We start from the raw sequence: 24,884 nt of genomic DNA, 5'->3' as shown, positions 1-24,884 counted from the left end.
TGGGAGCGCGGCACCGGGGATGCGGAGCGCCGTGACGCTACGAAGGGGCGGGGGCAAGCACGCGCCCGGAAGTGCTGGGGGAGGGGTGTGACGTATATCCGGCGAGTAGCTGGCGGTCCCGGGTGCTGTTTCGCTGTGTGCTGTGAGGGAGGGTCGAAGCTGCCCGCCGCCGCCGGAGGAGCCCCTGGGGCCGTGAGTCAGGGGGCCGCGGCGAGGGAGGGAGCCGGGGCCGGAGGGGCTGGGGCGGACGGCGAGGAGGGTCGGGGCGGAGGCCGGCGCAGGCGGGGTCGTGGGGGGGAAGTGACACGCAGGCGGTTCTGTGGGGCCGCGGGGCTGGTTCTGGGCGGGGACCGGCCGGGTCTGCTCGGTCCCCGGCCGGCCTCTGGGGTGTCGGGTCGATCTGCGTTCCGCTCGGGGGGTTGCCGCTGCTGGGCGGGGTAACAGCCTGTACTGTGCGCTCCAGTTTACGAAGCGGCCTCACATCCCCTGTCTCGGATGAGCCTCGGCGGAGGCGAGTGGAAGTCCTTGATGATTATCCTTGTTTTACACACTCGGGGGCTGAGGATCGCCGAATTGGCCGAGGCCCCGCATGTCGCGAGTGTGAGAGTTCCAAACAGGTCTCCTGGCTCCCAGTCCAAGGCACCCCCCCCACCCCCCACCCCCCACCCCCCACCCCCCATCCCCCATCCCCCACTCCCCACTCCCCACTGCAGCCCTGTGTTATCTGATGTCCTGGGTCGAACCCCGTGCTTTCTCGTTCCACCTCCCTCTTTTTTCCTCTCTCTCTTCAGTGCATGGAAAAATTCTTTCATGTGCATTTCCTATATGGATTGATGCTTTCTGCACAATTCTAGCCGAGATGTCAGGAGCACACTTGTGAGAGTTGGCACTAAATTTTCTGTTAGCATTCTCCCTTGCCCTTGGCTTTTCCCCTTTACCTCGTTCCATCTGCATAGGTTGTGACAGGGGGCCTATGGAGCTTTACAAGAGGACTGACCCTTGACATTTGCCCTGCAGCTAAGCAGAGTTTCTTAGCTAAAAGCCAGCTCCCTGCTACTCCAGATGTGTCTGGAATGGTGTCTCAAAGTTGCTCTGAGGATGTATAAAAAGTAATGAGTATGTATAAGAAGTGGTGTATGGATTCTTTATGGGCTAATGGTCAGCTTGCTGCTCCTCTTTTTTATTTGAATCAGTCAGTCCTGGAATTTGCAAATTTTAGTTTTCGGTCCATTGGCAGTCCTTTTGTTGGTAGTTTAGAGCCCTTAAATTTCAGAGTACTCTAATTTGCCACAAGATGCTATAAAGTGGTAGAGTGGATCAAGGATAGGAAATGAATAGAATGCTACTTATTAACATACCATTCAAAAGATATGATGTCTTGTAAGGAAGAAAACTACAAGATTATCATGTGTAGTTGGTGGAAGTTTTATCTTTTTATTTGGATTTGAAATATATGTGATAGTAACAGGAAGGGCTTTGGCTTTGGCTTCAAAAGAGGAGAGTGTAAGTCCTGGCACTGTTAAAACTTTTTCAGTTGAGCAGTCCTGGTTAAGCCAGCTAAACTAGGGGTGTCAGCATCCTCATCTTGTTAAATGAGGCCAAGGATTCTTGCCTGTTAGGGTTGGTGTGAGGTTGAAATGAGATATATGTGTAGGTACTGTAAAAATACTCATGAGGTGGTACAGAGGAGAGGCACATTGTTCTCTTACTTTCCTATAATGGAAAGTTAACGCAGGAGCTTTGTTAGTGAATTTACGTTATTGGACTTCTTAAAGTGTGGACTAAGTTTCCAGTCAAAATTATTACTTAACATGCTAGATTTGGTCTTTCTGCCAAAATATATTTTGATTTTACTGAAAAAGGCAAAAAAACCTTATTATCTTTTCATAAAAGCTTTTGCCTTTAGTTTCCACCCCCCACCCAAACTCCCAAGCTTCGTTTGGCCCGCCGGGGTAACAGCCATAGAAAAGAATCATTAAGCAGTCCCTAAAGTTTATCAAGCCACAGGACTAATTAAAAAACCCAGTAATTGGATGAAAAAGAAAATTAACATATACTATCCATTTTTCAGTTTCTTTTTCATCTAGTATTCTTTGAATGGAGAATATAGGTGGGTTTTTGTGGATGATCCTTTTACAGGTCACCAGTAAAAGTAATAAAACAACTTTTGTTTGCTTTCTTTTTTGAGGAAGATTAGCCCTGAGCTAACATCTGCTGCCGATCCTCCTCTTTTTGCTGAGGAAGACTGGCCCTGAGCTAACATCTGTGCCCATCTTGCCTACCACAGCATGGCTTGAGAAGCAGTGCGTAGGTCTGCGCCCGTGATCGCAACCAGCAAACGCTGCGCCACCGAAGCGGAACATGTGAACTTAACCGCTGCACTACCGGGCCGGCCCCTTGTTTGCTTTCTTAAAAAAACAAAACTTCATTAAAGTTTTGTTTGGTAGCAGTTGGTCACATCTAGTATAAAGCCTTGTGTTCAGATGCTGTTGCTGATTGAGAGGAAGGAAGTGCAGGATCCTTCTTTTTTCTGTAGCACATCTGAGATATTGAGGCAAAAGTTCAGTGTGACCAGGAAATGCTGCCTCTGAGAAACCCTAACACCCACCATTGGCTCTAGATCCTACCCTCTTAACTCCATTCACAGGTCCCCTTGCTTATTACCCATGTACCAGTGTACACCTTTTAGTGCCTCTGGGTCAGCTTTTATTTTGTCTAGGCCTATGGGAAACAGGAAAAGTGGTATTAGTAGCAGTACTAATTAAGATATTTACTTAGCTAGGAACCTACCACTATGCTCTGAATGAATATTCTTATTTTTATTTATTTATTTTTAAGATTTTATTTTTCTTTTTTCTCCCCAAAGCTCCCCGGTACATAGATGTGTATTTTTTTTTCGTTGTGGGTCCTTCTAGTTGTGGCATGTGGGACGCCACCTCAGCATGGCCTGATGAGCGGTGCCATGTCCGCGCCCAGGATTCGAACTGGCAAAACCCTGGGCTGCCGAAGCGGAGCTGGAGAACTTAACCACTCGGCCACCGGCCTGGCCCCGTGAATATTGTTATTTTAAGAAAATCTAGGGGCTAGCCCCGTGGCCAAGTGGTTAAGTTCTCGCTCTCCGCTTCAGCGGCCCATGGTTCGGATCCTGGGCGCAGACATGGCACCACTCATTAGGCCGTGTTGAGGCGGTGCCCCACATGCCACAACTAGAAGGACCCACAACTAAAAATATACAACTATGTACTGGGGGGATTTGGGGAGAAAAAAAAAAGCAGGGGAAAAAAAAGAAGATTGGCAACAGTTATTAGCTCAGGTGCCAATCTTTTAAAAAAAAAAAAAAGAAAATCTATATTTATAAAATGGGTTCGATCTTGATTCACATTATGAAAAGATTCTCTTTTTATCGTTTCATAGCTCTCCAAAATAGTGATATCATCTCTTTTTTAAGTTGAGACACATATCTGCAAGAGGGGTTAAATAAATATTGTTTAAGAAGGGATAGCACTGGTAAATGGAGCAGGGCAAATTGTGCCAGCTGGTAGGATTTTGGTGACTTTGTGTTTTAGAGCTGTATACAAGGATGGGTTAATCTGCTTTTTGTTCAGGTTAATATGCCTTTCATTTTTTTCTACTTACTGCATCAATGTGACATTTTGATCCAGATTATTGACGGGGCTGATTTCCTGGAGGTTTTGCTAACTGGTAGACAGCAGTGATGTATCTAGGGAATGTGAATGAGCAGCTACCTGGAGGAGTGAGTCAGATAGTAAAAGAGGAAAGTATATCTTCAACTCCTAGTTCTCTAAGTATCATAGATTGAAAACTGTTTGGTTCTGCCTAAAAACCAAATGGTAAACCAAACCAAACCAGGAGTTTGTGCAGATCCGAGGCCCCCAGAGATTGCCCTCCAGGATGCACAATCATTTGTTTTCTTATGCCTGAATACATGGGACTGTAAACATGCATCAAGGCCAGGGAATAACTGTTAACTTCTCCAAAACTGTACTGGCATTCAGAAAGCTAATGTTTGTTGCTTTCGTCTTTCATACAGGTAGTAAGCATTAATAATGTCTTTCATCTTTGAGTGGATCTACAATGGCTTCAGCAGTGTGCTCCAATTCCTAGGTAAAGCCATTTCCTTGGAATATATCATAGGTTTCAGACTGTGTGTATTTCCTTCAACAATTTAAATATAAGCAGCCTTTGGTATGTATAGAGCAAAATTACGTTCAATTTTTTTTCTCTTTTAGGACTCTACAAGAAATCTGGAAAACTTGTATTCTTGGGTTTGGACAATGCAGGCAAAACCACTCTTCTACATATGCTCAAAGATGACAGATTGGGCCAGCATGTTCCAACATTGCATCCGAGTAGGTTTGAAAATACCAGGTGACCTTTTGATATTTGAAGGTCACTGTCAGGGTCAGAGGATGAATCCCCAATTGATGCAGTTCTTGTATTAACTGAGGTCCCAAAACACAGCTCACTTGAGAAAAATTCTCTATAGCACACACTCACGTCACATAGTCGTAAATCTGAACCTTTGGAACTTTGTCACTATCTATTCTTACCAGTCCTGTAATGGGACACATCTCCTATATCTACTTCTAAAAAGCAGCGAACACCTTGGAGAAAAAGAAAATTGGCTTTTTAGAATAATTTAGGAACATTTTCACCCTATATTATTCTCTTTACAAGGTGAAAGCTTCATTAGGTTTTGCAATGGTATTGGGTTACTGGGCCTTGTTGGATGGAGAAGTTTATTTCTTTCTTCTTTTCTGACAATTTTTCAGCATCAGAAGAGCTGACAATTGCTGGAATGACTTTTACAACTTTTGATCTTGGTGGGCATGAGCAAGGTAAGAGACAATTCAGTGGAAGGATGGTATTGACTTGTGGTTTATTTCATGCCCCTCCTCTTTTTTTTAAAGCAGGGTGTCATTTTTTTAATTTAGAATTTGTCATTTATTTAGAATATGTCATTTAGAATTGAGATCTTATTCCTTTAATGAAATTGTTTTATTCACTTATTTTTAAGTAATTTCAAATTTGTTGAAAGTTGCATAATTAATACAGAGAAATCTACTCCTTTATACTTTTTGCCCAGATTTATTAGTCTCTCTCTTTATACAATGCATGTTAATATTATTTTTCTTCAAACATTTCTGAATTCATCATACTCTTTTATTCCTTAATTCTTTAATGCATATTTCCTAAGAACAAGAATATTCCCTATATAGTCATAATGGTTATCAAACCCAAGTGGTTTTATTTTTATCTACTGTATAGTGTATACTCCTTTTTTGTCGATTGTCCCAATGATCTCCCTTATAGCATTTTTCCTCTTAATCAAGAGCCAGTACAATATCACACATCACATTTAATCGTCTCTTTTGTATTCTTTATTAATGGAGTATAAATATGTAGAAAATTGTTATTCTTTGTAAGTAGTTTCAGACTTGTCAAAAGTTGCGAGAATAATACAGTGACTACTTGTGACACTGATGTAAATCGATATTTTGTGTGCTCTCCCTGTTTGGAGCAGTTGGGGAGCATTTGCTTCTGCCTTCTTGTTCTCCTCCAGTGCTTTTGCCTTACTCAGGTGTGTCTGTCTGCTTCCCAGGCTCCTCTTAGGTGTCTTGTATGTGTTTTAGAGATACACAGAATGAGGCATCTTTATGTGATGGACACTCACTTTACATTTGGCAAGACTCTAGGCTTAGGCGTAAAACATTTAAGATGCGGGGATAAATATTTTGGGAAAGTAGAAAAAAGAAACTATTCAGATTCTGTCAGATTTATTCATTTGTTTTTAAATTGAGTTGAGAGCATTTGAAGCATTATATTAGGTTTAATCTAGTATAGTTTTTTAAAAATAGAGTTAAAAAAAGAGAATATTGGTAATTTTAATCATTCAGCCAAATAATTTTGGCCAAAAGGCTGAGAAGCGGTCCAAGTAATTTTATAGTCAGTGATTTCGTTAACATATAATTATATTTATTTTATTGAATATTTATATCCTACATATATGTAGTATGATCACAATCACATAAAATACCTGTACAGAAAAAAGATTGAAAGAAAATATACAGAAACATTAGCAGTGACTGTGTTTTGATGGAGGATTATAGATTATCTTACTTCCTTTTTTTCTATGATGAGATTGTATTATTTTCATTTGGATAGGAGTGGCTGTATGGTGTCTTTTCTGCTTCTTTCAAAAGGATTTATAACTGCTTACAAATTTAAATTCAGAGGTAATACAATTGTAAGTTGCATATAGACCATCTGGAGAATGCAGGAGTAGGTGTTTTTAAGACACCTGAACTGAGAATTGTGTATTATTTGGTGTGATAAATTTAGCTTTCAGCTTTTGATAGACTAACAAGGGAAATGTGTTGATGTATGTAGTGTTGTTTTGTTTGAGGAAGAGTTACTTACAGAAACACTTTTTCATCATAACCTCGCCACTGTTTTACAGAAGTGGCTACAATGCTGACTAGAGTACATTTGGAGGTTTCCTTTTTTTTGTATAACTTAAAAAATTTAATTTATAGAAGTAGTCCAGGGTCAATATAACAAATTCAGTCGACAATCAGTATATAGATAGGGAAGGGAAGAGTGAAAGTTCCTCCCGCTCTCCTTCCCAGTCCGGCGCTTCACAGGCCATCATTGTTAACTGTCTCATGTAGAGATGCGTCTGTATTCAGCCCATTGAAAGGACTAGAAATGAGTGGCTTAGAAATTATATAATTAAAGCATTGCTTTCCAAAACATTATCACTTCATGTCAAACCAAAAAAAATGTATAGAGCACACTGGGTTAAATATAGGAGGCTGAGGTAATTGGCCTGGGAACTTCAACCACCTGTCAGGCCCAATGTACCTGAGGGCTGAGTGGATAAGTTATATACTGGTTAGGCAGGAACTAACTTGGGACTAAAGTTATATGGACAATTTGTATCCTGATATTTTAACTCAGAGGTTGCAAACTGAATTGACCCGAGGGGTGAGGTAGGTCATTTACGTGAGTGACATTGAGTGTAGAAGACAGTAGGGAGTGGTGGAAACTTTGGCAAACCGAAGAGCCCAGACCTCGTCTAAAGGGGCAGCCACAACTCAGTTCCTGCTGATTATTGATGTGTGAGTAGGTAGGCATGGGATTTTCAGAAAATCAGGCACAAAACCCTGATTTTCGAATTTTAAAAAATCAGATTAAGTTCATGGACCATCAGTTTATACCCTCTGTTCTGACTTAATACTGGCTAGGACTTGGAGAATCCATATGAAGTCTAATGCTATTGAAACCTGGCCAAGATTTTCCTACTTTATAGACCATTAGGTTATTTGATTTCAAAATATATCTATTTTTTAATTGATGCAGCTACAAACTTTGTCTTTTAGCACGTCGGGTTTGGAAAAATTACCTCCCCGCCATTAATGGGATTGTCTTTCTGGTGGACTGTGCAGACCATCCTCGCCTCATGGAATCCAAAGTTGAGCTTAATGTACGTTTATATTTTTTTTCCTTTTTTGGCCTCTGTTTCTTTGAAGGAATACGGCTCAGTAGTGCCAATACTTAATCATTCCAGTTAGCATTTCATGAAAGTCCTCGTTACAAGAAGAAAGTGTTTTAAAATCTAAGGCATTGCTTTTCAATGTCTTGAGGAAACTCAGCTTGAATTGAGTAAACTAACTTTGTTTATAGCTATCATAGGGTGACTGTATGTCTGATTTGCTCAGGACACCCCTCAGAGTATGCCTGTCCCAGCATAATCAGTGTCTTTCCCTTCATGTGTCACATATGGTCACTCTTGATGAAGTGTGGGCATAGTGAAAACTTGAAAGAGGGATTAGAATTCTTTACATTTTTAGATCTACATTCTCAGCTTGTACCTGCCCACCTTTGCACTTAGCAGTCTGTTCTGTCTTCAGTTTTGGTCTTGTGCAGCGTTTGGTACTATCAAGGACTTGCTTCAAGTTTTTTCTTTTCTCAACAGTGCATTTTCTTGCCTTGACAATTTCTGTAATGTTGCCTTTATTATCCCTACTGCTTCACCCTGCGCCTCTTCTTTCTCTGTGATTTAACTCTCTCTCTGCACTCTTGGTCCTGGCAGTTTGAACCTGTCTCAAGTTTGTTTGTAAGTATGTTTCTTGAATCCATAGTTCTAGTCTCATGTAGAATCACCTGCAAGGCAGTCCTTCCGTTACTTGACCTCTTGGCACTGGCCATTCTTTCTTTCTTTAAACTCCCCTTTACATTCTTGGTTTGGGTGCTCTGTCTCTGGCCAGTACCTCACAAGCTCTTTCATAAGCCCCTGTTCCTCTGCTTAGGCCTTAAATCTTGGTGTTCCCCAGAGTCTGTACTCTCTCCTAGGCTAGTCCAGGCTACTCCTTTCCTTCATCTGCCACCCCCATGCTAATGACTCCCAAATGGATTTCTCTCGTCTAAACCTCTCTTGAGCTCCAGCCTCATACTTAATGCAGGCTACTAGACAGCTCCACCTACCAATCTGTTCTCCTAGAATGGAACTATTCATCTTTCCCATCATCTACCTGGGTACACAATCCAGAATCCTGTGAATTAGTGTAGCTTCCAGTAGAAGGAACTTTCTCAGACTTGTCATTGCCCTACTTAATATCCGTTAATCTCTGTCACCTTTGGGATGAAATCCACAAATCTTTTGCACAGCACAGAGGATCTTTCACGATCTTTCCTCTATTTATTTCTCCAACTTCTTTTCTCTCTACTGCCTACCTTGAACTATATTTGAGACATAGAGAACAACTTGTCCTTCCTTAAGTATACGGAAGTAGTTATCCCTGCCTGGCTTTCTTACCTGACCCCCTACCTCCATTTGCTGGTAAATTTCGAAATGTCTTTTAAGAGATCTCAGAGTTCAGATATGAGCATTTCTAGGAATCCTTTCCTGACCTCTCAGACTGTTAGACTCTGCACCTTATCAGTGTCTGTTGTATTTACTGGTTTTGTATAGGTCTGTCCCGCTGGACCATGAATTTAGATGGTAAGGACCTTATCTTATTTCTTTGTGAAACCTCTGCACCTAGCAAAACATTGGATACATAGTAGGTACTTTGTTAGTATTTAATAAATGAATGACATCCTTACTTTGATTTTGTCTAACATCTCCTGGAACTGAAGATGGTCAAAGCATGTTCCCCTTTATTCCTTCAACTCCACTCTCCTTTCCTAGCTTTTCCTATCAGTGAGAACTAGATTCCCAGGCTTGAAATCTGTCAGCTTTGACTCCTCGTCTCTTGTCATTTAGACATCAGTCTCTTCACTTCTTCAAAATGCCTGCTACACTATTTATTACATGCTTCCATCTTAGGCTAGATCATCATCTCTTGCTTGAGCACCACAGATAGATACTGTTTGTGAATTCATTGTACTAAAAGTGCAGATTCTATCCAGTAATTTCTGAATTTAGGGTCTTTAGGATCTGTTGCAGCTAGCTTCTCAGACTGATGCCATGATGTTGGTCATCGCTTCCCATCCCATTTACTCTGTCATTACATGTCAGTGTAAATGCTTTAATCCAGTCGGGTGGTACTCCATCTGGCTTCCTGAATTCTTTTCCTACTGTAAAGCCATTGCTTGTATTCTTCCTTCTCCTTTCCACCTATTGAAATCCTCCCCCTCCTTCAGAGCCCAGTTTAGGTTCCACCTCTTTGCTAATTAGACTTCCCTCAAGCCCACCTTGCCATTTTATTTCCCTGAACGTCTTTTAAGTACTTATATTCTGTCCCCACTTGTTGTGACACTTAATCATCCACTTGCCTTGCTTTGTTGACAGATATGTGAACGTAGAGTGAGGATTTCTTGAGGCCAGGAATGTGTCTCATCCTTTCTTTTGTAGCCCTCTCAGTGCCTGAGATTGCTCTTTGCACACATGGGGCACTCAGTAAATCCTTGGGGGGTCCTGTAGCCATCTCTGAGGCTCTGGAGTCAGAGCATTCGCTCTCGGAGGATTGTGCTCAGTGGGTAGCCCGAGGATGGTCTTTGGTGAGTGATTTAGCTCACAGTTAAGGTTGGGCAGTTCTGCTGCCTTGTAAATAGATACAGCCTTAAGTTGAAATTGTTTTGAGGATATTTACCTAATGTCAAGGTAATTTTTATGTAATGCTAAGGGTGTTATATAATGTCAAGATGAACTTTTAGTTGATCGCTCAGGTCTAAAGATGATCGCATTTCCGCTTTACGTCTGCTGCGTTACAGACAAGTGGAAGTCACAGTCGCTCCATGACCTAGTGGGCTCGCGCACATCTTCACTCAGCTCCTCTTTATCTCGTCTAGGCGTTAATGACTGATGAGACAATATCCAATGTGCCAATCCTTATTTTGGGTAACAAAATTGACAGAACAGATGCAATCAGTGAAGAAAAACTCCGTGAGATTTTTGGGCTTTATGGACAGACCACAGGAAAGGTAAGAAAATCTTCAGGGAACCTATTATAAAAGAAATTCACAGCTTTTTTTTAACGTTCATGTTTTGCTGTCTAGATTTTACTTTGCTTTAAAAAGTTTACCTGGGCTCAAGATTTGTTTTCCTCTAGGTAAACTCTCTGAAGACAAACATGTTCTTAGTTTAACCATTTTTTCTTTTTTAAGATTGGCACCTGAGCTAACATCTGTTGCCAGTCTTCTTTTTGTTTGCCGCCTCCTTCTCCCCAAAGCCCACCATACATAGTTGTATACTCTACTTGTGAGTGCCTGTGGTTGTGCTATGTAGGATGCCACCTCAGCATGGCCTGATGAGTGGTGCCATGTCCACGCCCAGGATCTGAGCTGGCGAAATCCTGGGCCACCAAGCAGAGCGCACAAACTTAACCACTCGGCCACGGGGCCAGCCCCTAACCATTTTCTAATAAGATATATTCCTCAGGTATTTAAAGATGAAGAGAATGGTAGAAAAGGCACCCTTGCTATTTTAAGAATTTTCTGACTGTCTTTCAAATCTGATTCTGGGAAATCTCTTTTGAAAGAGCCCTTCTTAGCCAGAAATCTTTTTGTTTGACTGGAGATTTCAGGTTATGAAGAAGAGTGATCATTTATGTCACTTACCAAGCATTGAAATCAAAGCTCTGGATTATCCTCAGTGCTCTTTGCTGAGATTGGTAGGACTGTTGTCCTATTTCGAAGATGAGGAAACTCTGAGAGTGATTTGTAAGTCGGTGATAAAACTAGGAATAGAACCTGAGTCTTCCGGATCAGTAGGTTATGCTGTCTCCAGTTGGAAGGGGAACTCTGTTGCAGAAAAGTATGCTTGTGAGAGAGAAAATCTAGATTAGCTATAATTAAGCGTGAATCCTGGTCTTTTCAGCTCAGATTTTGGCATATTTACATTTTATTTTTATTTTTTTAAAGATTGGCACCTGAGCTAACAACTGTTGTCAGTCTTCTTTTTTTTTCTTCCCAAAGCCCCCCAGTACATAGTTGTCTGTTGTTGTTGTGGGTGCCTCTGGTTGTGCTATGTGGGACGCCACCTCAGCATGGCTTGATGAGCAGTGCCATGTCTGCGCCCGGGATGCGAACTGGCGAAACTCTGGGCTGCCAAAGCAGAACGCACGAACTTAACCACTTGGCCATGGGGCTGGCCCCATATTTACTTTTTAAAATTTTCCTTTTCTGAGATCTGTGATAATTTCGTGACTTTTTACATGGTTCCTTAGTCTTGCCTCTTCTTGGTTCTTTCTTTCTAGAAATGCTTCCTTTAATTCACTTAGTTTCCCCTCTTCTGCATGAGTGTTACACATGAATTCTTAATTTCCTTGATGTAACCTCTTATTAGTGTATATTTCTGAATGCTTGTGTTAATGAGAGTGTCCTTATTTCCAAAAAGTCCCAAACTCCTTTTGTCCATTAAAGAGCATGCTGGTTCTCTGGGTCCCAGTGGCCTTTTTCTTGGTTTGCTGCCATAGCTTTCCAGATGAATATTGATGTGTTCAAAGCAAATGTTCTTCGCAGGGAGAGAGAGAGGCTAGGAATGAGAGACTATTCTATCCTGAAAGGATGAAGCCCTGGGGAAGTCATCTGTAGGGCCTTGACCACATTTCTGTAATTAATCCCTGTTTAGATTTGCTTTTGAGGAATGCAGAAAGTGATTTCTGTGATCCCCCTTTCAAGCCTTTCCACCATGGAGATGCTAACAGGCCTTTCTTGGTTTTGTCTCCCTTAGGGTAATGTGACCCTGAAGGAACTGAATGCCCGCCCCATGGAAGTGTTCATGTGCAGTGTGCTCAAGAGGCAAGGCTACGGCGAGGGCTTCCGCTGGCTCTCCCAGTATATTGACTGATGTTTGGACAGTGAAAATAAAAGAGTTTTACTTCTCTGGACTGATCCTATTCACAGCTTCCTCATGAACTTTTATAATAGAACAAGGAAAGCTCTCCAACCATGTCTGGCGTTGAGAAGCCAAGAGTCTCTGTCAGCTCTCATCGCCCAGTGGTGACATGTGCTCTTCTCCACACTGTTGGGAGGTAACGCTGCCCCACGTGCTGGTGCAGGTCAGCATCCCGGGACTTGGAAGCTGGCAGGATTTGCCGGGTAAAGCTGTGTGCCATCATGGGGCACCTGAAAAGAAAAACACGTCTCACCACTGTGGTTGATTTCAAAAGAAAGTGATTCTATTTTTTAAAGATGGTGTTGTTAATGTAATTGGTGTCCCTCCTAACTTTTTGAGTTAACAATTTACTTGGTCCAGAGTTTTCTATCCTTTTTTTTTTTTAATCTAGTGAATGGCATTTAGATACTTCATAAAATTATGCACAGATACATCTTGGAGGCCAGCGCTCAGTCAAGTGAACTTACTCCTGTTGGTTAGCAGGCAAGTGAGAGATGTGAGAGATGCGCCCCTGTTTCTCACTGCCTTCTAGTGGGTGGCGTCACCTTGAGCACCGAGAACAGGAAAGGGTAGAGCCCTGGCCTCACATTTGCGGCAGGTTTCCACTGGCATGCTGGGGTCATTCCTCATCACGGAATGCACAGCAGATTGTTCACTGCAGAGGAGTTAATCGTATAGTGGGTTGTTGCTATTACTATTTTTACTTAGAAAGTTACAAATTTCAGCTAGTCTCTGCTTTTATACTGTTGGGAAATCTCATTTCTCTCTAGCACCTTTTTCATTTTCAGTTCTAAAAAGTGACTTTCGCCTCAAAGTTGAGAACATCTCTCATGTTGTCATACACTGCAGTATGTCTCAGTTACTTTTGCACAGATTCCTTTCAGAGAATATCTTCTGAATTGGAGAGTCACACAGGACAAACTTAACAGCTTAAGAGCTCTGAATTCTCTGAGTTGAGAACTTAAAAATCTGGTGGTGCAGCATTTGTTTGAATCTAGGAAGGATTTACGCAGTGAGCTTTCAAATTTTCACTTGCAGAATTTGGTCTCTATTGGACTGTTCATAAGCTCTGTCTTTTGATCAGTTACCAATTTTTTTGGTGTCTAAAGGTTAACATCTGTAGCTTTTCCAGATTTTTTTTTTTTTTTGGTATGAAATTGCCTTTCTCCATTCCAGAAATAAGCTGGGGAAACTCTAATCCAAGAACTTTGTGTAGAGCTGTTCCTTTTGAGCCAGCATCACTTATTGTCAGTAAGCACCCCAGCATCCCCTGTAGTGTGATGACTATTTTTATAGCATTCCATTTTCTTAATGCCACGTATGAAATTGGATTTTCATGATCTTAGCTAATATTCTACCCTTGTAGTAAAAGATGAAGGAATAGGAGGTGGTCTTAAGATAGGAGAATACCTTCATTCTTTTTCCTTTAATGAAAGATTAAAGGTAGTTTTGTTAAAATTCAAAGTTATAATGATGCTTATTTACAGAGGATTGAACTAAATTGAGTGGATTCTTGCTTCTAATGTGAGGGTAGGGAAGGTGTGGATAACATATTCCAGGAGTGAGATATTGTTCTTTAGTTGGATTTCTCATTGTTAGTCTTCACTACTGACTGTTGGGAAAGCATACTTTTTTACAGGTACCAAATGCAGAGGCTCAATGAAGTATAAGTCTGGGAAGAGCATGCCTTTCATTTATTAGCAAGCATAGCTGGATTAAGACAAAATGGTGGGTTTGGAAAAGGGTTAAAGCCTTAAGTGAACAAATGTAGCTAACGGGGAATGAACTGGCTAGTTAACTTGCATACTTTTAATTTCCTTTGTCTAAAGGTAACCCATACTTCTCCATTCAGAGACATGAGAAGTATGAGTGCTTCAGTGTTAGTTTTCTTGTTTTTGTTTTTTTCCTATTTTTCCCTAGTCACTTTGTAGCAAGCTAGAAAACTATGGATTCTAGACAGGGCAGCTCTTTGTGAAAGTGGCTTATTTTGGCCACTGGAGAAAGGGGATTGAAAAGTCACGTGGCACCAGTCTACTCCTTACCCCACAGAAAACACCCTTCCTGTACTAAGATAGTGGAAAGAAGCTGATGTGAGGAGCTTGGCTCCTAACAGTGAGGATTGGAGCTTTGTACAGGAACCCCCATGAACTGAGACTTTTCATTCTGTTTTATCAGAGTGCATATATGTCCTATTTCAGGAAAAGTAAAATGGTCATTTACAAAAGAAAGTCAATCTGTATCCTTAGCATTTTAATAAAAACTTAAAAGAAACTTGCTGGCTTCATTCCTATGTGTGTGTTGGTTTGTTTTGATTTGAACATATCATGACATTTGTTCTTGGGGGGAAAGCACAAATTCTTTCTGGGAAGAAATATTTACAGTGGATGTGGTGGGCTTAAGTTTTGCTATCAGGAAAAAAAAGAAGGGCTAGGCCAGTTCACACATTCCACTAGAAGTCATCAATTTAGGACTGTGTGAGAGCCTTGGGACATGCGGTGGTCCCAGGATTGGTGGTCATGTCTGCAACAGGATGGACATGGCAGACTTTTGAACAAAACCACATTAACATGCTAGCAAGGACTAGATCCAGTTTAGCTGTGTTTCACTAATCATTTTCTACAAAATAGGAGAGATTCAGTTGACTGCTACATTTGGCAAAATAGAGGAATGAAACCTGTGCTTGTGCATTTACGAGGCTTGTAGGAAGACTTGCTTTTAGAAAACCCAAATGAGATCCTAAAACTAAGGTATTAGGACAAATAGATTGGGAAGCAAAATGGAACAGTTTCTTTTTGATGAGTATTAAAATTATTGAAGGCATCTTGTGATTGAAACTAATGTCCCTGTTACTATGAAATGATGCCGTGGGTTCTGTGTTTATGTGGATTTGTTTGTGTCCAAGTTTGGTGTGGAACATGAGAATTAAAGGTGGAATCACTGAGTCCAGCACTCAAGGGGTCTCACCTTGGCTGTTGGCCGTGACTTGGGACTCTGTACTGTGATGCCGTAAACACACACAGTCTGATGCATAACAGTTCATGCTGGGGGCTTGAGAGAGAAACTCCTAATTGCCAGGAAGTAGGGGTAGTCAAGAGGTTTTACTGCGATCAAGCCATCTTCTGTGTTACAGAACTTAAAGGATGGTGCCTCCTCTGGGAAGACTGCTAATTTCAGACCTACTTCACTGTAATGGATCATCATTTGCCTTTCTCAGACTTGAGTCCCTGGGAGCATTGCGAGCATTGCCCTGTGTTGTGCTGGGGATACACCAAGCACCATTAGTTTTATTTAAAAGTTTGAGGCAGAAAAGTTAGGTAATTTAAGTAGTAATTGGATATTGTTTTCATTAATGCTGACATAAATACTAAAATCTTAAAAATTAATGTGTATTTTAGTGATAGAGTGATAAACAGACCTTTGTAAAATGTCTAGCTTGTGGTGACTGCTTTGGGGATAGCCTGAAGTGCCCAAAACATACTTGTTCGTGCTCCTGTGTCCTCAGGGATACTTCTTTGGGAAAGTCGGGACGTTTATGTTAGATTAGATCAGGGATGGCAGAACACAGCTGGTGGTCCAAATCTGGCCTGCTGCCCGTTTTTGTATGGCCTGTGAGAAAAAAAAAGGATGCTGCTTTGTGACATGAAAATTATGTGAAATTCAAATTTCATTGTCTATAAGTGCAGTTTTGTTAGAACACAGCCACCTCATTCCTTTAGCTTTTGCATGCTACAACTGCAGAGTTGAGTATTTCAGACAGGAACGTATGGCCCACAAAACTGAACTATTTACACTCTGGTCCTTTACAGGAGAAGCTTTTGGCCCCGGACCTAGATAAATCCTGGTTGGTGGTTATAAATGCCATGTTAAATGTACATACTGCAAAATATAGGGTTGTATAATTAAAAACTTTGACCTCAGTTACTGTTCGTCATAGTCAATTTTAAAGGGCACTTTCATTTTGAGCAAATCCAGTTTCTATGAGATTTGTCGGTGGGCTTTGGCATCAAAAGGCCTTAGACGTAATCTCGTGAACTCCATGTCCCCTAGTGGATTGCCGTAGGGTTTACTTTCAACATTTCAAAATACCGAATCTGCCAAAGATTTCTTTGCCCGTATTATCCTAGGGGTTAGGGGCTGAATGTCGCCTAGACCTGGACGGATGCTGACAGGTCCTGTCATGGCCTGGGCAAGCCTAGCCACGTCAGCGCTCATTTCTGTTCCCCTTCCCGCAGCCCAGCGAACAGAGAAGAGACTGAGTTCCGAGAAACCTGCTCACCTCCCATCTCCCGGTAAAGCCACAAGCCTGTCATTCCCGTGGCTCGTCCTTCCGGGAGTGCTTCGCCCCCTACGTTGCACAGGTAGCCTAAACCAGGGCGGGGAAAGGTGGGGTCAGCCTCTGCAGCCAATCGGGACTCGGCCCCGTGCCCAGCCAATCGGGCCGGGCCAGCTGGGGCTCAGCCAATCCAGCCTGACAAGGAAGACGTGCGCCTGAGTCAGTGCCTGCGCCTCTCGCTTCCAGCTCTGGGCGGCGCTGCGTGCTGTCGGCGGGTCTTGGCCGGGGTCCTCCCTCGCCCCCTAGTTCTCCGCGAAGCCGGTGTGCACTCTCCTGGAGGCCATGGGGCGACAGTGGGGGCCCGCCATGAGGGCGGCCGAGCAGGCGGGCTGCGTGGTGAGCGCCTCCCGGGCCGGGCAGCCGGAGGCGGGCTCGTGGAGCTGCAGCGGGGTGATCCTGAGCCGCAGGCCGGGCCTAGTGCTGTGCCACGGGGGCATTTTCACCCCGTTCCTGCGGGCCGGCAGTGGGGCGCTGACAGCGGCGGGCGCCGCCTTCCTGCCCGGCGACAGTTGCGGCGACGACCTGCGCCTACACGTGCAGTGGGGCCCAACGGCCGCGAGTCCCGCAGGCCGCGCGGAGCGGGGCCGCACCGGGCTGTGCACGCCCCACTGCGCCGGCCTGGAGCCCAGCCCACCGGCCCGGCCCCGCGGGCGGCCCCTGCGGCCCCCGCGCCCCGCCGAGCTGCTGCTGCTGCTGAGCTGCCCGGCCTTCCGGGCCCACTTCGCGCGCCTCTTCGGGGGCGAGGCGGCCGAGCAGTGGCACTTCGCGAATGCGGCGCCGGACGACGAGGTGTCGGAGGACGAAGAGGAGGATCAGTTGAGAGCTCTGGGCTGGTTCGCGCTGCTGCGCGTGCGGCCGGGTCATGGGGAGGAGGCGGAGGAGCGCGGGCCGGCCGTGGCCGTGGCGCCTCTCGGGGCCGTGCCCAAGGGCGCGCCGCTGCTGGCCTGCGGCTCCCCGTTCGGGGCCTTCTGCCCGGACATCTTTCTCAACACGCTCAGCCGGGGCGTGCTCAGCAACTCGGCCGGCCCGCTGTTGCTCACTGACGCGCGCTGCCTGCCGGGCACAGAGGGCGGAGGCGTGTTCGCGGCGCGGCCCGCGGGGGCGCTGGTGGCGCTAGTGGCGGCCCCCCTCTGCTGGAAGGCCCGCGAGTGGGTGGGCCTCACCCTACTCTGCGCCGCTGCCCCTCTCCTCCGCGCCGCCCGAGCCGCGCTCGGCCGCCTGCACCCCGGCGCCACGGCCCTGGCTGCCCTCCTGCCGCCCGAGATGGGTGCCCCGTGGGGCCTGCCCCTCCGAGACCCGGGACCCCCGTGGGCAACCGCAGCCGTGCTGGTGGAGTGCAGCACCGTATGGGGCTCCGGAGTGGCCGTGGCGCCCCGCCTCGTGGTGACCTGCCGGCATGTGGCTCCTCGGGAGGCGACCAGGGTTCTGGTGCGCTCCACCACCCCCAAGTAAGGCCTGCAAAGTTACTCCCGCTCTACCCCCTCACCAGGTCTGAGGTCTGGATCTCAGGTCTCGGGTCATCATTCTGAGGATTATGGAGGCCTTCTAGCGTGACGCTGATGCTTTGGTGGTGTAATGTGGGTAGACACCTGGGACCCTTCTCTCATCCTTGGCACCCCGAATCCCAGTGTAAGGGATTCTGGGCCTCCTGGCGGGCAGTGAATGAGGCTTGGGCAAGATACCAAGCAGCTCTGATTTTGAGAACTGTGGGGCGTCCCTGCGTCCGCGCCTGGGCACCTTTGAGCTCCCTTCCCAGTCTGAATTCCTTCTGCACGACTTCTCTGTCTCGTAGCCCTACACCCACACACCACTGGCCCTTTGAGTGGAGACTTCCTAACCCCGCCCTCTCTCCCCTGAAACGCAGTGAGGTCCCAGGGGCCCAGGATGCTACCCTCTTGCGGTAATGAGAGGGGCCTGCCACTCTTACTTGATTTCTCTCTTAGATCTTGACCAGAGCTGTCCATCTGCATCAAAATTACAGGTGTGGGATTCCACCTAATTAGACTGGGAGTAGGGCCGGGGCAGATAGATATATTTTGAACAAACTTTGGGTGATCCTGGCAGCCGGCTTGGGACTTCAGACAGTCATTTGTTCCCTCTCTGTCGGGAAAAGCACTCTTGCCTCCTTTACTTCCATTTGCTCTGATGGTGCAGTGACCTTGGCTCCCTGGCTTCTTGTTCCAGTACCTCTTCGTTCTGTTTTCTCTGTAGTCCCAGGTGCTTAATTTGGCCAAAGCAAAGCACCTTGGTGTTAATGCCTGATGTTCTCCTGTACCTGGCTCAACCCAGCCTCACAGCCCAGGCCTTTCCAGATCTCTCCGCTGAGTTTCTGAGGTTAGCCTAGCCCGGCTTTGCCATAGAGGTCCACACTGGCAGCCCACAGGACAGCCATGACTTTATAGGGAAGACTGATGAGAATTTCCCAGTGTGGCCCCCAATTCCTTAACCTCTCCCCCACTCCCCCACACTCTTGCTTCTAGGGAAATCACCAGGTCTGCGGGAAGCTACCCCTGCAGAGTGTGTAGCAGGAATCCCCTGTGTGATCTTGGGCAAGTCACTTAATCTGTCTAAGCTGCCTCCCCATGAGTTGACATGTAAAGTCTTGGAACAGAGCCTGGCACATAGTAAGAGCTATAGAAGTGCTAGCATCTATGTAAACCAGGGCCCAGAGGGATGAAATCATACCATACTTGCCCCACCAACTGACAGGATTGTCAGTATCAAATGAGGCAGTGAAGGAAAATACTGGGAATGTTTTCCCTGGCTCCTATGACTTACTCTGTGACCTTGGGAAAGTTACTCAACCTCTCTGGGCCTCAAATGCACTATCTAAAATGGAGATAATACCAGTGCCCAGTTCCTAGGGCTGCTGTGAGGACTGAATGGAATGATGTTCATAAAGCATTAACACCAGGCCTGGCCCACAGTGCTCGCTAGGTGGCAGGTGTCTATGATAGTGTTGAGGGCCAGGCACCTTTACATAGAAGTACTCTACAGTTGGTAAAGCTTGTTGGGGAATACCACAGAATGCTTCAGTGACGTGCCCAGAGTTGCTGCCTGGTAGGTTTCAGGCCTGACACCAGATCTTTTGACTCTCAAGTCCATGACTTACCGTCACTCATCTTGCTTCTTCCCAGCACTAAAGGGTCAGAAAGCTAGCTTGTCATTTTGCTTTCCTTGCTCCCAGGAGTGCCATGATCTGGGGACATGTGGTATTTGCCACCCAGGAGACATCTCCCTATGATATAGCCGTGGTGAGCCTGGACGAGGACCTAGATGGTATCCCCATGCCTGTGCCTGCTGAGCATTTCCATGAAGGTAAAGAGCAAAGGTGCCTTCTGGTGTGGGGTGGGCCTCGGAAAGGAAAGTCAGCGTGGGGCCCTCCAACCCTGCAGATCAGGGGCCAGTCCCCTAGGCCAGCTCCCTTCCTACCCCTCCTAGATTAATGAGTCAGGGCGGCATCAAACTGGCGGGAAATCCTCTGGTTGTAGTCCTTGGCTCCGGGCTGCTCTTGGAGGCCTCCCTGCTTGTGCCCAGCATGCCCAAGGGGCTGGGAGGCAGGAGGAATCTCCGGGGAAGGCTCAGGCACACCTCTTCCTGAGGCCCTGCAGCAGTGTACTCTGGATGTGCTGAGCCTTGGGGGCTCCTTATAACACTGCAGACTGGCTGGAGAGGTGTCGTGCTTTTGAGGCTCCAATGGCATGATTTAACAAAAGGCTCCGTGTTGCTGCCATAGAAGTAGCAGAGGTCTCACTTTATGGATGTGATGTCATATAATGACAAAGTACGGGCTCTCTGAGTTGGCATCTCCTGCCATTTACTAGCCCTGTGTCCTTGGACTGGCAACTTAATGTGCCCTGTCTCAGTTTCCACATCTGAAAAATGGGCCTAATGCTCCTTGCTCCTGGCTGTTGTGAGGCTTGGGTGAAATGTTGCTTGTAAAGCACTTAGCTCCATGCCCCGTGCCTTCAAAGTACTTGATAAAGGAAGGTGGCTACTTTGTAGTCCTCATCCCCATTTTTTTTCACCAGGAGACTTCTTAGTCCCAGAAGGAGATGGGTATTAATTCCCCAAACATTTATTGAGCACGTGGCTAAGTGTAAGAACCTAAAAAATGACTGCCCAGTCCAGCAGGGACCAAGGCTGGAGAACAGCCTGACGCTGAGGAGAAGTGGCTGAGCAGGGGCAGTGCTGGGAGCTCAGGGGAGGTCCTGGCCTCTTCCTGTGGGGACCTGGGGAAGGCTCTCTGGAGACAGGAGTATCTGAGCAGAAACTCCAAGGACAGACAGGGTTTGGAACTTTGGAGAGGGCAGGGATGGGCTTGGGGAATGGGAGTCCTGCCAGATGGAGGGGCTCCCCAGCTTCACCCTCCTTTCCTCCCTGGCAGGTGAGGCTGTCAGTGTGGTGGGCTTCGGCGTCTTCGGCCAGACTTGTGGGCCCTCGGTGACCACAGGCATCCTGTCAGCTGTGGTGCAGGTGGATGACACACCAGTGATGCTTCAGACCACATGTGCTGTGCATGGCGGCTCCAGTGGGGGACCCCTCTTCTCCACTGGCTCAGGAGAACTCCTGGGTAACCAGCTCCTTGGCCCTCTCCCAGCTTCGCCTTGCCAGAGCCTCAGTCCCATCTAGCGAGTGCTTGGCGTCCAGCCCTGGGTGCCACTCTGTCTGGGAAGCGGTGGTCCTTATGCCCAGGAGGTAGTTAGCCATGGTTTTCAGGCTGTTTTGCTCCTGAAGGCGGGAAGGGAAGGATGCTGAGCTGGGAGGGAAGAGATCTGGGTTCTGGTCCCTTCTCTGCCACTAAGCCACTGCTCACCTTAGGTAAGTCACTTAATCTCATTTGATCTGTCACACTCAGGAGTTGGATTAGTCCAAGGGTCACAAACTCAAAAGTCTACAGAGGCTGCGCAGGTAAAGTGAATGAATGAGTGAGTGGAGACAACAGGAAGCGGAGAGTCAAGGGTGAACTGGGGTGAACACAACTCAGCACCTGTACGTTGTTGCCTCCTTGTGAAGGAATGTGGCCTCACACTGGCTGATTCTCCAATTTTTCACAGGAAGCTGTGAACCTTTTTTTAAAAAAATAATAATAATAATATGTAGTTGTTAAATCTTTCCATTTTAAAATTTTTGTAATTAATTCACATTTTTTAAAAAAAATCTGTTTATCTATTTTAAAAAAAGCCAACCACGAGTCCATATGGATACCTCCAACTGCAGTCCAGCACACAGGGTTCCTGTGAGCATCCCCTTCTCTAATTTCTGACTTCTCCTCCCACAGTGAGAGACCTTGCTCTTGCTGGCTACAATGGATTTACTTATTTCTTCAACCGTAGCATACAAATGAAATCAACCATGAGTTTTTAAAATATATACACAGATAAGTGGATGCAGAAATAAATATAGATGTGTGTATACATGAGTTAGTGTATGTGTGTGTGTGTATATATATATATGATATATGATATATATCGTATATGTATATCCTAGCTCTGTCTGCTGAGAAGGGCTAGAAGCAGTAACACCCCAGCTGCAGCGAGCACGCCAAGAGCACAGATCTTGGTTGCTAAGAGCCATTCTCTAATGAAAGGAACCTGGAACTGATTGATTCCAGGACTGGGACAGGGACAATCCAAGAGGAGCCTGGAGCACTTTGTGGTGCTGGAAAAGAAGGAAATGCTAGCAACAACAACAAAATGCTGGGCTTGTCAAATGTTGAGAGAACCAAGAGCCAACTTGAAGGAGCTCCACTGGAACAACTTGAGCCACAGAACAGACAATAGTATTGGTTATAACCCCCCAGAAAGAATGAATATCTATGAGTCCACACTGATGTAAATAAATAACCAAATCAATTTAAAAATAGAGACAAGCGACAACTCTTCCTTCCAGATTTTCAATTAGTAAACGTAGAAGAAATGAGGGAAATAGAAGCTCACTATTAGGACACCACAGGAGGATGTACCGATGGATGCTAAAATCAGTGGGCAAAGTTTAAGTAGAAACAGAATATGTGCATAACCCTAAAATATTTAGTACTTTACAAAGAGGAATATAGTAAGTCCAGAGTGGAGAAACCTGGCAGAGCACCTTAGCCAAGAGATCAAAGTTAACATCACAAGTAATGCTTGTAGACATCATACACCTCCTGATTCGATGCCCTGAGAAGGATGCATCGCTTCTATGGGAGTCTTCTCAATTATATATAACCTCAGTCTTATCATGAGAAAACATCAAGTAAACCCAGATTGAGAGACATTCTACAGAATAACTGACCTGTACTCTTCAAAGTGTCAAGGACATGAGAGAGAAAGACAGACTAAGGAACTGATTCAGATTAGAGGAGACTTAGGAGACATGACAACTAAATGCCGTGTGGGGTCCTGGATTGCATCCTGGGACAGAAAAAGAGCTGCAATGGAAACACTGGTGAAATCCAAAGGAGTCCTGTACTTTAGTTCATATCATTGTATAAAGGTTAATTTCTTGGTTTTGGTAAGTGTTGTATGGTGACATAAGATACTAATGTAAGCGAAAGCTGGATGAAGGATATACAGGAACTTTTGGCAAGGCTTCTGTAAGTCTAAAATTGTCTCAAAAAATACGTACATACATGTGCACTAAGCAGGCCAAACAAAACTTGTCTGTGGGTCTGATTCATTTATTCTTTCACTCAGCAAGTGTTTGTTGAGTGCCTCCTCTGTGCCAGGCGCTCTTCTAGGTCCTGGGGAGACTGCCTGAACAAGGCACAAAAGTCCTACCCTCAGGGAGCTGACACTAGTTGGAGAGAAAGACAACAAAGTACAGTCATGCACCGCATAACATTTCTGTCAACAACAGATGCAGATACGACTGTGTTCCCATAAGATTAGTACCATATAGCCTAGGTGTGTAATAGGCTATACTATCTAGATTTGTTCTGTGATGTTTGTGCCATGACGAAATCACCTAATGATGCCTTTCTTAGAACGTATCCCCCTCATTAAGCAGCGCACAACTGTAAGTGAAACTGTGTTAGATACTGATAATGTTAAGGAGAAAGTAAAGCTGGGAAGGGGGACCAGGATGTGGGGAGCTGGTGTCCGTGAAGGGAAGCCTACAGTCTGTCTCAGTGAGGAGGCTTCAAGACCCCAACAGGTGTAGGGCCTCCAGCATGGAGATGGGCCTCCCTTCCCACCTGTCTATCTATCCCCTGGCTCATACCCTCTTTTCCTCTTTGACTCCTCAACAGGCATCGTTGCCAGCAACACCCGGGACAATAACACGGGGGCCACCTACCCCCACCTGAACTTCAGCATCCCCATCACAGTGCTCCAACCAGCCCTGCAGAAGTACAGTCAGACAGGTGACCTGGGCGGCCTCCGTGAGCTGGACCGTGCCACTGAGCCAGTGAGGGTGGTGTGGCGGCTGCAACGGCCCCTGGCAGAGGCCCTGCGGAGCAAGCTCTGAGGCTGTGTCACCCCTCTGGATAGAAGAGCAACCATTTTATGCCATGAGAAGTGCTGAGGCTGGCAGCCTCAGGATCCTGACACGGCACGCCCCAACTGGGCTGCCTCCCCATTACCACCCACCGTGTTCAGCCCTGGAGACTGGATCAAACTTCTCTTCAGCCCCGTGGGTCTCCAACCTGGCAGCTTGTTTTGGGGTGCTTTCTGGAGCCCCCACCACTCTCTGCCCCCTTGCACTAGACTCAGCTCTGTTGTTTCCCCTTGTGGGGAGCCCAGTACAACTACACATCAGCCCTGGTCCTGACAGATGCTGGCTGGAAGGCAGGTCCAGCCCTGGTTTTGCATCTGTTCCCTGTCTCCTGATAGCCACTGGCCACCTGGGGCCGCCGCTTCACTGGGGCCTTGGCTCCTTTCTGCTCTCAGTCAGACTTGGGCTGACACGGCACTGGGGCTTCCTCAGGAAACCTTGGCAGAGAGGCCCTGCTCTGAGGACCTGAGACAAAAGGAAAAGAGCATCTTCCTGTTCTGCCAGGTCTACGGGGAGGCAGCGTTCCTGAAAGTCAGGACTCCTGGGTCTGTATGTCAAGCGTTGCTGACCTACAGGGGCATTCTGACACAGTGCCTTGATTTTCCAACCCATAAAATGGGCCTCAGGGATCTTGGAGGGTGGAATGTATTGTTGGGGTTTGGGAATAAACAGGACATACAGAAGGACCTCTATACTTCTATAGATCAGATT

The 24,884-nt window shown here is 45.8% G+C and overlaps 2 protein-coding genes and 1 long non-coding RNA gene across 3 annotated transcripts; 2 read left to right on the top strand and 1 right to left on the bottom strand.

Annotated features, from left to right (window-relative positions):
• Positions 1-59: 59 nt before the first annotated feature.
• Positions 60-14,635, top strand: SAR1A (secretion associated Ras related GTPase 1A). The gene is given in 7 exon segments (NM_001301290.1): positions 60-192; positions 4,052-4,125; positions 4,251-4,370; positions 4,794-4,859; positions 7,404-7,507; positions 10,318-10,449; positions 12,200-14,635. Coding segments are annotated over 6 exon segments (597 nt in total). The 5' UTR covers positions 60-192; positions 4,052-4,067; the 3' UTR covers positions 12,317-14,635.
• On the bottom strand, positions 9,043-17,268 carry LOC106782049 (uncharacterized). The gene is made up of 4 exons (XR_001378887.3): positions 16,641-17,268; positions 15,843-15,970; positions 11,086-12,594; positions 9,043-10,470 (listed from the first exon to the last, which is right to left on the bottom strand). It is a non-coding gene; the product is annotated as an uncharacterized lncRNA (long non-coding RNA).
• On the top strand, positions 16,821-24,865 carry TYSND1 (trypsin like peroxisomal matrix peptidase 1). The gene is made up of 4 exons (XM_023644215.2): positions 16,821-18,145; positions 19,885-20,015; positions 21,085-21,270; positions 23,929-24,865. Exons 1-4 carry the CDS (start codon positions 16,980-16,982, stop codon positions 24,144-24,146), a joined length of 1,701 nt encoding a protein of 566 aa, XP_023499983.2. The 5' UTR covers positions 16,821-16,979; the 3' UTR covers positions 24,147-24,865.
• Positions 24,866-24,884: the final 19 nt, after the last annotated feature.

Source organism: Equus caballus, chromosome 1 (assembly GCF_041296265.1).
Source record: "Equus caballus isolate H_3958 breed thoroughbred chromosome 1, TB-T2T, whole genome shotgun sequence".
In the NCBI taxonomy this organism is placed as follows: domain Eukaryota; kingdom Metazoa; phylum Chordata; class Mammalia; order Perissodactyla; family Equidae; genus Equus; species Equus caballus.
The sequence above is the reverse complement of the archived record's forward strand: the minus strand, read 5'-3'. Positions and strand labels throughout refer to the sequence as shown.

What these genes read in the sequence shown, in the direction of transcription:
- TYSND1 (XM_023644215.2), top strand. Translation starts at nt 16,980, where the DNA reads ATGGGGCGACAGTGGGGGCCCGCCATGAGGGCGGCCGAGCAGGCGGGC. An exon ending in GTGCGCTCCACCACCCCCAA is followed by an intron (nt 18,146 to 19,884) that starts GTAAGGCCTGCA and finishes CCTTGCTCCCAG; the next exon opens with GAGTGCCATGATCTGGGGAC. An exon ending in TGCTGAGCATTTCCATGAAG is followed by an intron (nt 20,016 to 21,084) that starts GTAAAGAGCAAA and finishes CCTCCCTGGCAG; the next exon opens with GTGAGGCTGTCAGTGTGGTG.